This window comes from Lynx rufus, unplaced genomic scaffold, assembly GCF_022079265.1.
Source record: "Lynx rufus isolate CCGP_SWC_20201006 ecotype Redwood Valley unplaced genomic scaffold, mLynRuf1.p SCAF_4, whole genome shotgun sequence".
Lineage (NCBI taxonomy): Eukaryota > Metazoa > Chordata > Mammalia > Carnivora > Felidae > Lynx > Lynx rufus.
In genome coordinates, this window is record NW_025814856.1 from 31091757 (window position 1) to 31107714 (window position 15958).

General features: G+C 46.9%; 1 protein-coding gene across 1 annotated transcript in view; it reads right to left on the reverse strand.

Moving 5' to 3' along the window:
• Positions 1-3070: 3070 nt before the first annotated feature.
• Positions 3071-15958, reverse strand: part of PRICKLE2 (prickle planar cell polarity protein 2) — a 116268-nt gene continuing 103380 nt past the window's right edge. The window contains exon 8 of the mRNA XM_047096902.1: positions 3071-9119. Within this exon, the coding sequence (XP_046952858.1) occupies positions 8245-9119 (875 nt within the window). The 3' untranslated portion in view covers positions 3071-8244. The remainder of the gene's footprint in view (positions 9120-15958) is intronic.

A 15958-nucleotide genomic window follows, 5' to 3' on the forward strand; every position in this document is an offset into this window, starting at 1 on the left:
ATTACTCTCCCTTTAGTGAGCTAAAAACTGAGGCTCAAAGAGGACCGGCACATTTTCTGAGATGATACAACAAGTGGCCGAAATGTGATTAAACTGCTCAAGGGGAGCCAAATAAAAGGTGTGGGAGCTGCCATTCAGAATTCATCCTTCATGTATATATTTTTTCAAGTTTTATCTTTTTTTGGGAGAGAGAGAGAAAAGGCGTGAGTGCTGAAGGGGGAGAGAGAGAGGGAGAGAGAGAGAATCCCAAGTAGGCTCTGTGCTGTTAGCACAGACCCCAACACAGAGCTTGAACTCACGAACCAGGAGATCATAACCTGAGCTGAAGTCGGACAGTTAACCTAGGTGCCCCCATCCTTCAATGTGTTAATTAGGGTTGCAAGGAACACTTGAGTGCAAGTAAGAGCTGATAAAAGCACGGGTGGCTCAGTCAGTTAGGCGTCCGACTTCAGCTCAGGTCATGATCTCACGGTTCGTGGGTTCGAGCCCCGCATTGGGGGGAGGGATTCTGTGTCTTCCTCTCTCTCTGCCCCTCCTCCACCCGCACTGTGTCTCTCTCAAAAATAAACATTAAAAAAAAAAGTTGATGGAAGTGCATGATGTAATGATACACAAGCACAGGGTGTGTGAAGGACCTAAATTGCGTGCTGATCCTAGAAGAGTACCTCTAGGGCAGGAAGTGGAATGTGTTCAGAGGTGAGGAAGTCCCAGGGACCAGCTCCTGTGGGTCACATGTGATCTCCCTGGGGTCACATGCATCTGTATTCTTGGTCCTGCTCTCTGCCTGAGCTTCTGCTCCTCCATCCTTCATCCTACCCTGATGCTGTGGGTCCTGGCTGCCCTCCCTATACATCCTCCCGGCTTCAGCCTGCATTGCCAACAGCCTCAGTCTCTCAGGATTCCTTAGTTTACATTTTGGAGAGAGGGAACCTGGTCCATTTTACTGGTTTGTGTTACATCACTTATGGATTGCTGGCTAGGTGCCACTCTCGACTCCAATCATTTTGGCTGTAGAGGAGGAAGAGGGGGGTCATATAGTGAAACCATGGCTCCCTGAGGGCCATGGTCCCCAGGAAGGTCTGTGAACAGAACAAGCACGGTAACTGTCATTTCCAACACAACTCGAGTCTTCATGCAAAGGCTCTCAGAAGGCCTTAGAAAGAAGTAAGTCTTGTCTGGAATGCCAAGTCCCCGTGGTTAGGATGGGTGACAATATTTGTTATTTCAGATTTCATTCCTGGTGGCAAGTTGAGTTTGTAAGCTCCTTTAGGGTAAAGTTTTGTTTGTATGTTGCTGTATTCCAAGCACCTAGCATGTGTCCAGCATTCAGCAGGTTCTCAATAAATACTTGTTGAAAGAACGTTATCACAGTTTTCCAGCAACTCCCAGATGTCATGGATCAGACATGGGAAAATCTGATTTACATACTGCTTTGGTCCTGGCTCCTAGACACTATGAATGCCACCCTAACCATAACATATTCGTGGACAGAATTCCCTAGATGACACATTTCCTTAAAAGCTAATACGGATATTTTGGAGTCACTTGTTTTCAACTCCTGCTAATAACTGAAAACTAACTATGTGGCCTGGGTAGGAGTCGGTTTCTAGAATCCTCAAGTAACAGAGATGCTAAGAAAGCAAAACATTTAAACTGATGGTTCTTGGGGCGCTTGGGTGACTCGGTTGAGTGTCTCTTGATTTTGGCTCAGATCGCGATTTCACGGTTTGTGTGATCGAGCCCTGTGTTGGGCTTTGCGTCAAAATAAACAAACATTAAAAAAACAAAAACAAAAACAAAAACAAAAACTGGTGATTCTCACCCAGGAGTGATTTTGTCCCCAAGGGACGTTCAGCAATGTGTCGAGATATTTTTTTTTTTTCAACGTTTGTTTATTTTTGGGACAGAGAGAGACAGAGCGTGAACGGGGGAGGGGCAGAGAGAGAGGGAGACACAGAATCGGAAACAGGCTCCAGGCTCTGAGCCATCAGCCCAGAGCCTGACGCGGGGCTCGAACTCACGGACTGCGAGATCGTGACCTGGCTGAAGTCAGACGCTTAACCGACTGCGCCACCCAGGCGCCCCAAGATATTTTTTAATAGTGGTAAAATAAAGATACAATTCACCATTTCTAAGTGCAGAGTTTGGTAGTATGTTGTACCAACAACGGCTAGATTTTTCCTCTTGAAAAACTGGAACTTTATAACCATTACATAACTTCCAGTTCTCCTCTCCTCTCAGCCCTTTGGAAACCCCCATATCTCTACGAATCTACCCTTGGTGTCTCAGGTCAGTGGAGTTAGGAATTATTGGCCTTTTTGTGACTGGTTCATTTCACTGCACAGGAGGTCCTCTAGGTTCATCTACGTTGTAGCATGGGACGGGATTTTCTTCTTTCTAAGACTGAATGACACGGCACGCTATATGTCTACACCACATCTCGTTCATCCATTCGTCCACTGATGGACATGTGGGTCGCTTCCACCTTTTAGCTATTGTGGATAATGCCAGTACGAGCGCAGGGGCGCTCCTATCCTTCTGAGGCCGTGCTTTTAATTCTCTTCGGTATCTGCCCGCAAGTACAGTAGTTCGACGTTTAAATTAGTGAGAAACTGCTGTAGTGTTTTCCACAGAGGATGCACCATCTCCACAGTCTCACCCACGGTATACAAGGGTTCCAATTTCTTCGCATCCTCACCCACACCTGTTTTTATCCTTTATTTTTTTGACAGCAGCCATCGTGTGGGCGTGATGCACAGAGAGATTTTTGGTTGTCACAACTCGGAACAGGGGGCACCTACCACTAGCATCTAGAGCGTAGAAAGGTCAGCGATGTTGCCAACCTTCCTACAAGGCACAGGTCAGTCCTCCGCCACAAAGAACTGCTTCTAACCGTCGATAGTGCTGAAGTTGAAAAATCCGATCCGCACTGTCAGGTTCATCCTCCATAGGAAATCTTACCTCCAGACATGTGCAGCCTCTGTCTTCTTTGTTGAGCCACTCAAAGGCAGAGATTTCAAAAAACCCGGAAAGGGAAGGAGGGCCGAGAAGAATGGCAACATTTCTTTTATTCAAATTTTATTGGAAGTTTACAAATGTATTACAGACATCAGTAAAACATATCCATTTTACAGGGCACGGATCTCAAGCAAAGTGTTCACAACAGTCTCTGGCAGAGCCCACACCAAAGGCCTGTTGCAGACCTTCTTAACAAATGCCTTGACATTCGACACACAACACGGAGTCTGGCCTGCCTCACCTTCTCAGACCCTCTGAGGTTTTGTTTATGCACTTGGAGTTAAAGCAGGAGATGGGCAACGCAATTCTGTACAGGAAAGAATGTGTTTGGGAGAAGGAAAAATGCCAAAGTCCTAATTTGCTAAGGAAAATGAAGGACTTGTAGACCTTAGAGCGTTAAGTCAGGGTCCACGATAGAACGAAAATGCATTGCGGAAACACGAGCAGCAACTAGAGAGGCTGGAGAACAGACCTTGCTAGTGGGTAACTCTCTCCAAAAAATTCTCAAAAGGTTGGTCAGTGTGACCTATTGAACGTGAATGGCCAAGTGCCCAGTAGGGTGAAGGGATGTCTCTGAAAGTCTCAGGATAGAGCAATTTTTTCTACCCTAAATCACCAGCAATGTTTTCCTACGCTACATGACTTCCCTCCCTCCTTTTTTTAATTTCCCTTGGGGAAAGCTAGTTTTGTCAGCAGGAAGTAAGCTTATAAAAGACTATAGCTCCCAATAGTGAGTCATGGCTTATGGCAGTCTTGTGTTGACTGGGCTACTATTATGAGAAAATGAAAAAGGAATCCAATCGTTTCTTGGTCCTACCCTTGACAACTGCTTCCAAGTGGTCAGACAAACCAGTTCGGGTGTCTGCTGAGGCCCCCAAGGGACCAAGCACTGGAGGCAAGGCAAAGCTCTCATTTCTACTTCCCCGGTACTTCCAGAGACGCACCTCAAAAGGTGGCAATCTGAAACTGCCTTCCAAATCAGGAGAGGAGGCTTAGCTGAGCCCTGCAGCCGGAAGGCTGTCCACAGGGCCCATTTCAAAGCCCTGAAGGTGCGAAACAGTCGCTAACAGCAACTCTTCCGGCACGAAACGGTCAGATAACTGGTTTCATTTTCCACTTTTCCTTTGTCACAGATAGATCCTCCTTCGCAGGCATTAGCATCTGGTTTCTGTTAGACAGAGATATGCAAAGAGCACTTCTCCTTGGAATTGAAATGCTTGTGCTATTTCTTGTTAGAAGGTGGGATTGGACAAAGAATGAGATGGCCTCTCTTATCTGACCTCTGCAAGAGGATGAACAGAAGGCTGCCTGTAATAATCGGCCAAGAACACGAGAATGGAAAAGGAGGCCACGGAGACTGGTCTTTGTTTTGCTTTAAGAAGTCAGCCTCCACTTTTAGCATCCACCGTGACTTACGAACGATGCTTCCTAAATGGCTGGTGTACCGTTTGGGGGCCAATGGCAAAAGATGGAAAGATACATAAAAACTGGTTCACAGATCAGCTGTGTTATCAAATAACCTCAGTTCTAGTCGACCGATCCTGGCTGGTTGGAGGGTCACAAAGATTTCTGAGGCTGTATCCACGCTCTCTGGGAAAGCACACAGGGACACTTCGATGATACCTGCCCAGGCTGCAGGACTACAGAGCCTGTGCCACCTAGATGTCATCACCGGCTGCATCTGAGCTCGGCAATGGCAAGTGGTACCCCAGAAGCAGAAAGCCACTGCAGGAGGGGAAGGAAATATAATTTGTTGCAGTGCAAGAAAATCCTACAGAATGTGAAAAGAAGATGAGAAGGAGCTGCCTTCTGGCCCCCTACTGGAAATGTTCACGGGGCTGGCTGAGAGCAGAAAAGAACGACTAGAGATGAGAAGGTAAATGTAGAAAGCAGGCATCGACCAACCAACGCTAGGAATTCTACCTGCATTGAACCTGCGCATGACCAGGAAACATGGTTCTGATCTCCCTCACCTCGTTCACCTTCATGCTTGGTAGAGATCCCAGAAGTATATGACAGAAGGAAGGGGGGGTACCTGAATGCCACACTCGATGCCACCAGCCTGCCAAGAAACCTGTTCACAGTATCAAGGGTTGTATGTATTGGCAGGGCCATTCAGGAAACTGTCAATGGCTACTTCTTCCTGGGAAACAGCCAGGTCTGTTGCCAATGAATTGAGCAGCGATGAGAAATGAACTTAACTCCAAAGTTGTGGTTTTAACCAAAAGGCAAGAAGATCACTATGAAGAGAGGTAGAAAAACCAAACAAACCTAAGGCATTAGAGAAGAGAGGAAACTAGGAAAAGAGAGATTACTTTTCTAGAACAGTCTACTGAGGATAATATGATGATCTACGAAGAGGTGACTGCAAGCCCCACTCGCAGGCAAAACTCGACCGAGAAGAGCTCATGGTTATGCGGGAGGATTCCGGTAAGGACCCAAAGTTCTTGCCTCAGAAAAGAATGCATTGAGTGTTTGGGAACAGGATTCTGCGATGTTACGTTTAAGGTATCACGAAGAGGTGTAATTCGTAACACAGTGACATCCTGCTTTCCCCAGGGCACTCACTTGGAGGTCCCGTCATCTTTGTGACGATTTAACCGTCCTCGTGGGCATTCTCTGTAAGGTGCTTGGCTGCATGTGGGGTGGGGAGCAGGGATAGAAAACATGGAGGTGACCTTGTTTACACACAGTGTGGCCCTGAGGCCTGCCTCTCACTACATCTCAAGCTCGGACCAGTTCGGCTGCCGGACGCTCCCTGCACCGCTAGATCCGAAATCCCTTATTCCTCCCATCCCTTGTCGGGATATGGTTCCGTGTTGATTTCTGGCTACCATCTTCTTTCTGCGGATGGTGGCTAAAGCCTCATCTGGGGAAAGTAAGAGGTACTCTGAAAAGGATGGAGTTAGAAAGCAGCTTTTTTTTTTTTTTTTTTTTTTACCAGGAGAATTTCTTTCATTGGATTCCAGGCTAGAGAGGACAGACGTTATTTTTCAGCTGTTGGCTACGTTAAGCGATCTACTTTTGTCTCTCTTTTCTTTTTCCAAAATGCCTTTTTATTCTTGTCAACCAAGGAACTCAAAACTCCACATTGGACTCGCCCGATTTCTACCAGAAACCGGCCACTTCAGTAGCATGGTGCTGCACAGTATTTCTTAATCAGTTTTGCCAAGCAGTTTACAAACTTACTATACAAACGTAATAGAGTTAATTCTCCGGAGGCTTGGATAATTAATGAAGCATTTAGATAATGAAGATAGCATGCGGAAAACAGCCACAACCAACATTTGCATTGCTTTTTTAAAAAATCAGTGACAATGACAAATGTCATATTAATACCTGAAAAGCAAATTATTTGTATACATCCTGAATGGAGTGCCATTTCCACATCCTTTATAGCCTTCTATTCCCCAGACCCATTTGGGATGGTGTCTGAAAAGCCACTTTTCACATTCTCTCCATAAGAAAATACTAGAAAATATTAACTACTATACTGAAAAGAGACCACACTCACCTCACCATGGCAGATGGCCACTGAGATACGCCGTGTACTACATCCACAGTACATCTCACTAAAGGTGGGTCCTCCAATGGATTATTTCAACCGCCACAATCCATTAAAAGGAGGAGGAGAATGGAACAGAAAGCAAGCGCTTCATTTTGAACCGAAGCAAGGTAGGAAGTTTTTTTTTTTTTTTTTTTTTACTATAAACAACACAACCGCTAAATGTCTTCTTTAAGCAAACTCACTTTTGAGCCCATTTTCTGTCTGACCAACAGTCCCCAAAGTTCAAAATGGAAATCCCCTTCTCAACAATGGTTGGTTTGCAAGGCCATTATCCTGAAATCTCCTGAGCAGCTCCCTCTCCTGGGTAACCCAGACACTCTGGTTACGGGGTGGGTTAAACTGGACTCCTTCCACAAGCACTGTGGGGTTATTCAAGGTAGTGGTCACCGCTAGTCTACTTCCTTTCCAGAAGTTCTTTGCTCTGACCTTCCTTCATATTCCCCTTCAGTCTCTACCCTTGACCTGATTTCTGCTTTGAAACTGCCTTGTTCCTTCTCCATGCACGGCATACAATCTGCGTGTGACCCCCCGTCACTCCCAGAGCCCCTCAGAACCCTTCTGCCCCTAAATGTCTAATGCCTAAGTTTGCACTGAGGACAACCGGTTGTCAGGCTAAGGCAGCTGTTCCGTCTGCCTTGGTAAAGGAAAGCAGATAATATAATCCAGGAAACATGAGCACCAGAAAATAATGCCACATTCAAAACAACGTCATGCGGACATCACACAATGGCACCACTCACGGGCACTTTCACTATCCCCAAGGGACAGGTCAACAGTGAGCAACTTCAGTGTTCCCAGCAGGGATGGCGTTTCTCACGGGACTTGACTGACACTGGTTGGTTTTTCTAATTGGCAAAAGTTACGTTTGCAATTTTAATAAAAATTACTATCACTTTGTAGAGAATAAATTCTACCGAGGGTGGGAGCAGACCTAAGGATGTCTCTCCTGAAGATGGAATGGAGCATAGAATGCTTTGGGTGTAATAGTTAATTTTTTTTTTTTTCAGCCACAAAAAGCCAAATTGAATAAACTCCTTTGAAAAAGGTCTCACTGACATGTAACAAATTTGTATAGAAAAAAGAAAAAAAAAAAAAAAACAGTGGTCCTGGACCACCTCTGAATACTACTCAAAGACGACGCCGGGTATGCATGCAAGGCTTCACTGAGTCCTACGATATAGAAATTCCTTTGATATTACAAAATACAAAAATATTTTATCAGAACTCTCATTTACATTGCATTTACAATGGACATGTAAATAACTTAGTCTGGGGTCCTGGCTAATAAACAAATTACTTACTGGAGAAAGGGTCCTAAAAGTAAGAGAGAGCCAGAGAGGATATAAGCGAGCGGGAAACAACTTGCCATCTTGCGAAAGGCGACTCAACACAGACTGACGGGAAGGAGGTGACCAACTCTGGCCTCCACAGAGTCTATAGCGTTTCCAAAGTGAAATGTGCAAATAATATTCAACATGCCGAGAACTGCGACTACCTATTGAGTCAGTCTATGACCTTGCCTCCATCAACTGCCAGCGTTTCCCTCTTCTCCTCCAGCAACCACCCCCCCCAAAAGCGCTTTACATTTTAAAACAGTGCAAGTTTCTGACTTTACATTCTTAGCTCCCATCTTCCCCCATTCCCTGACCCCAATCGTATTAGGAAATGATACAGTTTTTGCTCTTTTGTCTTTTCCTGCTGTGCACCTGTCCCCTGCCCCCTAACGTGGAAGACTTGGGGAGGCCGTAAGAGCTGTATTTGTGCAACAGCTCGTCGCTCGTGACGTAGCGCAGGCGGGCGGGCTGGGGGATTGGTTCTCCTAGGAAATAGCCCTCGTTGTCAGACTCCGAAGAGGAAGAGCAGGTGGAACACCAATCATACTCGGTGAAGTAGGGTCCCCATCGCTCCCCAAAGGCATTCTGCAGAGCCAGGTCCGACACCGTTCTCGGGCACTGGCCGTACAGGTCCCGGCGGGAGCCTTGGCCCAGGCTCTCCTGGAAGCTCCGCTGGCGCATGAACTGGTCATAGTCCTCCCTGGCTCTGAGGGGGGGCCTTTCTTTTAACCGGGAGAGGGCCTCGCGCTCGCTGGCCAGGTGCAGGGCGTTGTCGGAGCGAGAGCGCCGGGAACGCCTGGACCGGTGAGGTCGGAAGCGGCGACTGTCATCACGGGAGGTACTTCTCCTCCGCGTGCGTTCGCTCATGGGCTGGATCCTCATGCCGTCCTGCCCCGGCAGCTTGCTGCCTGCCATCCCTCCATCGAAGTCAAAGCTCTGGTGCATCCTTCCGTGGGACTGCAGGTCTCTGTACCCGATGGGGTTGCCGAGCTGGTGGAGGTTTCCCTCCATCTCCTGGTACTGCTGGGCGGAGAGCAGGCTGCGGACGGACTCTGCGCTCCGGAACTGCATGGACGAGTTTAGAGTGCCCATGTTGCTCAGCTTCTCAGAGACATTCATTCCAGAGTCTTTGCTGAGGTCAGGCATGGAAAACCGGGACAGGTGCTCCTGGCGCTTGGCGCCACCATCTGCGGACAGGCCTGGCGGGACGGGGAGAGAGAAGAGAGGACCGTGGAGGTTAATACGAGTTGCAGTCGGGTTCATCTGAACCACCATCTACCCAGGATCGCTGCACGCGGCTCTGCAGCTGTACACGGCACAAGAGCTCTCTTGGAAAGCGCGTGGGAGGGCTTTTCCCATTCCACGCGGGGGGGGGGGGGTAGTGTCCACCCAGAGAGGGCACGTGGTTAAAAGGCATCCATAGAGATGCATTTTACTAGTTGCTAATTCCTACAAAGGCTCATTGGAGTTACTCAGAGTCCACTGTGCCTCTTACGCGTGATGCTTCCTGTGTTTAGAATTTCTACAAAGGGCTTCAGATACCTCTTTGATCTAACACTGTGCTGTAAGGACGGAGGACAGATATTCTGGACGCAGAAGGTTTGAGCTGCAGAGGCTGGGCCATGCCCAAGCAGTTCCTACTGACACGGAGCCTCGTATCTAGTCCCACGATACCAGACCGTCTCACTTTCCTGTTGGCCTCCAGCAGCTTTCTCCCGCGCCCGCTGTCCCTAAGCCCCATATCTCAAATGTCTGGAACACTAAGTGACTCCCTGGGTGTACACACAGGGATATTTACTCTCTCAGGCTGCTGCGGGAATGACTGTTCCCAGGGTTTTAAATGGGCCCCTAACGGCCAGAAGATGTGAGTGGGGCCCTGGGACACCCCTTCTTTCCCTGGGGAGGCACTTTTAAAACAACACCGTGACCCTAATGTTTGAGAAAACAGCGGGTACCCCCAGCAACGGCCCTGCAGTTCCTAAGTGCCGTCACTGGCACCACTGAAATAAAAACTGTTTTACAGATAGCGGGAGATTCTTGACTTGAGTAACTTCCATCTTGCCCATCCTAAAGCAGCAGTCTCTAAAGAGATGCTTAAGAGCAGACCAGGTGGTAAAATCTCATTATCTGTTGGCAGATGAGCAGTTCTGCCATTGCTAGAAAACATGTCTCTGGATTGCAAAGGCCCATGATGACGCCTGCCACTGATTATTCTTCCCTACCTGCCGGGACCAACAACTTCCACGTCCCCGACAAAACTAACGGTATGAACACTTTGAAAAACTACTTAGCAGTATCTGTTGAAGCTAAATACACACGCATAAACACACACACACACACACACACACACACACACACACACGGATTATCAACAAAGCTGCTTTGAATATCTGTGTCCGTTTTTGTGTGTGTGGACTTCACGTTATTTCTGTTGAGTATACAGAGTGGAGATTATATGACTTTCCATTGCTTCTCCTGATTATAGACCTAACAGGAATCAGTGCACAGGTCCAAGAAAATGTAAAAGAGTGTATTCAGAGAATACTTTACAATAGCCTAGAACTAGAAACAACTCACATGTCAACTGATAGGAAAAGGGCTAAATAAATCGTGCTATTTTATACCATTCTCCCTTAAAAGGAATCAGAACTCTGGAGGGATGGCTGATTCTAGGACAGGAGAAGGGAAGGTATGAGCCTGGAACATCTTGTTATGCCAGAAAGGAAGTGTTACAAATGAAAAAGGATTTTTTGAAAATCACGAAAAAAAAAATTTTTTTTAGGTTTATGTGAGAGAGGCAGAGATACGGGGCAGAGAGAATGGGAGAGAGAGGATCCCAAGCAGGCTCAGGGCTATCAGCACAGAGCCTGACGTGGGTCTTGAACTCACAAAACCGTGAGATCGTGACCTGAGCCAAAACCAACAGTCAGATGTGTAACCGAATGAGTCACCCAGGTACCCTGAAAACTGATGGAGGTTTGCCAGAAGGACCCCAGGCACAACCTCAAGGGGCCCCCACTAGCCAAAGCTAAGCAATTTGAGCCTCAAATCATTGAAAACAGTAGTGATTCATAAACCACTGAAAAAAGAGGAAATCATGAGTCCATACCGGTAAGAGATAAACCCATCAGTAAATAGACGGTGGAGGAGAATAGGTTCTTGCCTGCAGTAGAATGCTGAGCAGAGTAGAAGGAGTGCACACAGAAGGGGTGCTGCATTTGGAAGATCATCATTCCGTAACCATTGTAGGTAATGATGGATTTCGTGCGAGAGTCAAGGCATGCGCAAGTTTGGGGGTAAAATTTAATGGGGAGGCAGGATATTTGCATGGTGTTAAGTGTTTTTCCACGCACTTACTAACTGTAAGGGAAAATTTAGTAGCTACACAATGGAGAAATCACACAGCACTTTGACCAGGAGATCAAACTTGACCTCGCCGATGAGGGGCGGCTGGATACTGTGGGTCACCCAGTGTATGTCCTAAGAAGTCCACGTTATCACTCATGCAGTGTTCCAGCCAGGGAGACAGATCCTGAATGTACTCAGAAGGAAACATCAGGGAAACTCCCAAAGGAGGAAAATTCTATTAAGAAAAAATGGGACTATATTCTTGAATCATTTTTGTTTTCAGTATCATAAAAGTGTGAAGGAATATTCGACACTAAAGAACACTAAGGAACCAGGGCAATGGTATAGAATACACGATCCTGGACCAGAACCTATTCTGTAGTGAGAATGTCATGAAGGATAACTGTGGAGAAATTGACGAAAATTGGGACACGGGCAATTAATAAGTATGCTAAATTTGCTGTGTTAATTTTGATAACAGTGATAATTATGGTAATGTTGGAGAAGATCCTTCCTCTTGGGAAATACACATGGAAGTATATGGTAGTAAATGGCCGAGGTGGATGCAACTGCCTCCTGAATGGGTCAGAAACAAATTGCAAGTGTGTATGTGTGAACAAGAGAGAAGCAATGATAAAATGAATAGGGTAAATTGTTAATCATATGTGAATCTAAGTAAAGAGTACATTCTGGTTATTGTTTGTTTCATTTCTGCAACTTTTCAGTAAGTGTGAAATTATTGCTAAATAAAAAATCTCCTGGGGCGCCTGGGTGGTTGAGTTGGTTAAGCGTCTAACTTCGGCTCAGGTCATGATCTCTCTGTTTGTGAGTTCAAGCCCCGCGTCAGGCTCTGTGCTGACAGCTCAGAGCCTGGAGTCTGCTTCGAATCTGTGTCTCCCTCTCTCTCTGCCCCTCCCCCGCTTGTGCTCTTTCTCTCTTGAAAATAAATAAACGTTGAAAAAAATCTCCTGAAATTTGGGGCATATGATGCAATGGTTTTCAATGCCTGGGGAAGTTACTGGGGCTGGGGGCCGGGGGGTGGGTGGTAGATGCTTTTGGCGTCTAGTGGGCAGAGGCCGGAGAGATGTTGCTAAACATCCTACGATGCACACACAGGACAGTCCCCCCAACAAAAATGATCCAGCTCCAGATGTCAGTAATGGCACAGCTGAGAAACCACGACAGGATGGCATCCCCCACAACAGCGAGAATGAACGACTACACCCAGCCACAGGGATGAATGTCACATAGAGAATTCTGGCAGACAAAAAAGAGTATGTGCTGTGTGATTCCATTTATATGAAGTTCAAGAACAGCCCGAGGCTGTCTATGGTGGCTGAGATCAGGACAGAGGGAAGGGACATAAAGGAAACATGGAGGGTGCTGGAGATGTTCTGTATCTACATCTGGGTGGTGGTTAGAAAAGGATACACACAGAAAAGTTCCTTGAGGTGTGGATTTAATATTTGGTTTGCTCTATCTTAGGTAAGCCACGCCCCGATAAAATGGCATAAAAACAAAGCAGAGCTCGCATTAAGGAGCCAAATTTAAATGTTGGATATGCCTGTGGAGAAAATATTCTGCCAACCACCATACTTTCCAGTCATATATATTTTTTAATTCCATTACTGGGGTAACTGTCAGGGCAAGAGGGGATGAGTTCTTTAACTCCCGCTTTCCCCGCTGCTTATCTCTGACACACACATCATAAAAGCTGATTTACAACAGCCTAATCACTTCCAGAACTGCCCCAACCTGAAGGCGGAGAGGACAGGACAGCAACCAAGGATGATGAATGAGTCGTCGGAGCAGATGAACTCCATGCAGTAGGGAAGGAAAAAATTCTTCAAGAATCACCGGGAGAAACAAAAGCTACACACGTGTGGGCACAACGATCTTTGCTGGGCTTCCTCCTCAAGCCCTGTTATAGGATCAGGGTTGTTATCAACAAGCTAGCAAAGTACCACAAATCCCCAAACAAGCTGTTTTCCTGACCCTGACTTTTGTAAGTCTCCAAGTCAAGCATTTCTGAGAACATCCTGCATGTGAACAGATTCTTATTTCCATGAGGAGGGTGTAACCTTGACCACCTCGACCCTCCTCAGAAAAAAAGAACGCTCTGTCAAGTACAGGAGGCTCCCACTGTTCAACCCAGAGCCTAATGTCACTTATCCCAAACATAAACTATTCTCCCGGGGACGTGTGAATGGGACTGGAAATGCTAGACGCTCGCTGTGGACATTATCAATACACTTACTTATTTATTAATAAAGCTTCTTATTGACTCAGAGTTTGCTCCACGGTCTTCCTGCATGCAGGACATGAACAGAATGGCCAATGTTGTCCACAGATGAGCAACCATCATGTACCTGCCTCTGAACAGGGTGGCTCTGTGGTTCGTTTCATTCTTGGCAAAATCCAGAGTCCTCAGGCAGCCCTCAAGGCCCTCTGGTCTCTCAAAGATCACCCACTAAACCCTCGTCCCAGCTTCCTTGGCGTCAGCTGTCCTTACACACGTACCAGAAAGCTCATCTCAGCCTCTTTTGGAAAACACTCCCCTCTGCACTGCTGATGTCCGCTGACCATAAAGGCCCTCACATAAATGTCACCTCTTCAGAGGGAGCCGCCCTGATTGCTCTTTCTAAAGGAGCAGGTTGTCCCCCAACAACCAGTCACTCCGCAGCCTTGACTTTCAAGGTTCCCACCCTGACTTGTTTTCTTAAGTTCTTTCATATGTTTGCAAGTTGAACGGGTGCCTCCTGGGAGCAGGCATCACGTCCCCCTATTCACTGGACTCCCCTAGAACTAGGAGTGAGCCTCCTTGCTGCTCAATCAATATTTGTGGAATTAAGGTCAACGAATCCTTATGCTGCCCGCCAGGAAAAGGTAGCTATCCTCTGACCTGGAGTGGGCCAGGACTTAACAACCAACTCTAATTCAGACGGGTGGGATGCCAGCCATCAGGACCAGAAACACACGGTCACACCTGTCAATCTCATTGTCTGCGATGCTTCATTTTGCAACCTACCATCTGTGGGGTTTCTCCAATTTTAAAGTTGAAGAACGTGTGGTTTATAATTAGCTCCTCGATCTGCACAAAATGTTTTGGGCTTATTAATCCCAGCTCTGGAGATGCGTTTAAATCACCAGCTTCCATGTCTCCAGGACTATCACAGATCACACTTCAACTTGAGAAACCGTCCTTTCCTCTCTCTGCGCGCTGAACTGGAGAGCCACTTCCTGGCTGGCAGCAGGGGGGCAACCTTTGAGCCTCTAGAGACACATCTCCAAAATGGGTATGACAACAGTATCTGAGTTTGGGAGTTGCAGTGACATAAGATGAGGAGAACAGTACTTTTCCTCGTTAAGACTCATCACAACGGTAGTAGGTGTGTGCCATGTTTCTTTGATCTTCAACTTCTTGGCTAGTCTATAACCTCCAAGATGGCAGGAACAGACTCCTGTTTGTCAACCCTCATCTCACCACCTCATATTCTGGTACTTTATATGCTGGAAGAGAGTAGTAAGAAAGACCTCAAACTCCCCAAGAGAAAGGAAGCAGGTCCCAAGAATTTTATACTCAGCCACCTGCCAAGGTAGACAAACACTTGAAGGTGTGATCGTATGACTGAATGAGTCCTAGAATGATGACCCACACAGGCCACACGGCAGTGTTCACTGAAGATGGGCCACCGTTCAAAGAATCTGTGGCTCCCGACTGCAGTTGGAGACTGCTTCTCCACATAGATGAAATACAAGTCTTTCTTCCATTTGTGCAGCAGGAGACCCTGTGTCAGATCACTGCATATAGACAGAATCCACCCCAATGGAGGTCTACAATGCTACTCTCTCCTGCTGCCAGAGACCCACCTTACTTTTCTTGCTGCCTGAGCCCTGATGTGTGCATGTGAATGCCTGCAAGCAAGGTGTGGTGTGGGAGGCAGAGACTGCTAACTAAATTCCCCAGGGAGCCCTTGGAGTCTGACCCCACATTTGATGATCACAGAGGTGATCACAGAGGCCCAACACATTCTGGAGACCCTGGCTGAAGAAGCCTATCTGCCAGCATGAGGCATGGATGTTAAGGCATTCTCCTCTCCAAATAATGCAGGATTTGTGACGAGTGCTACATGGCCTCAATTCAGCCTGGTCCCAGTGATCTGTGTGGCCGGGAGCCACACAAACACCCAGGGACTGCAGTTTTCTGTCGGCATGCGTGGCCCTGGCCCCAACAAGGAGAGGTCCATGTTGAATTTAGCCTGCGATTCTCTATGGTTTAAACCATCAACGCAAAGCTACGGCCAGGATGCTCTAAGCAATGCCAGCATTTCAGGCTGAGCAATATCCCCTCACTGCAAACATAAGGCCTCACAGAAGTCAGTGACAGCGAGAAAAATCAATACCTCCAAAGAATGCCCTGGGTCTGACGGAAGAGAAAGGCAATCTTTGCGGTGTTCGCTCTCTCCATTTATTCCGAGAGCAGAAGAGTGCTCAAGACCAGAGAAAAGACCACGCGGACTGCAAGGTAAGATTAGCCCTTTGGTACATCTTTCCGTTCCTTATTCATTGCCCTTTCTAGTCCTATTCCTACCCCCCTCAAAGAAATTGGCATACAAAGACATCGCTGTTTCTGCCAACTTAAATAACGCATTTCATTTTACAGTTCTGTGCAATAAACGAAAGAGTAACT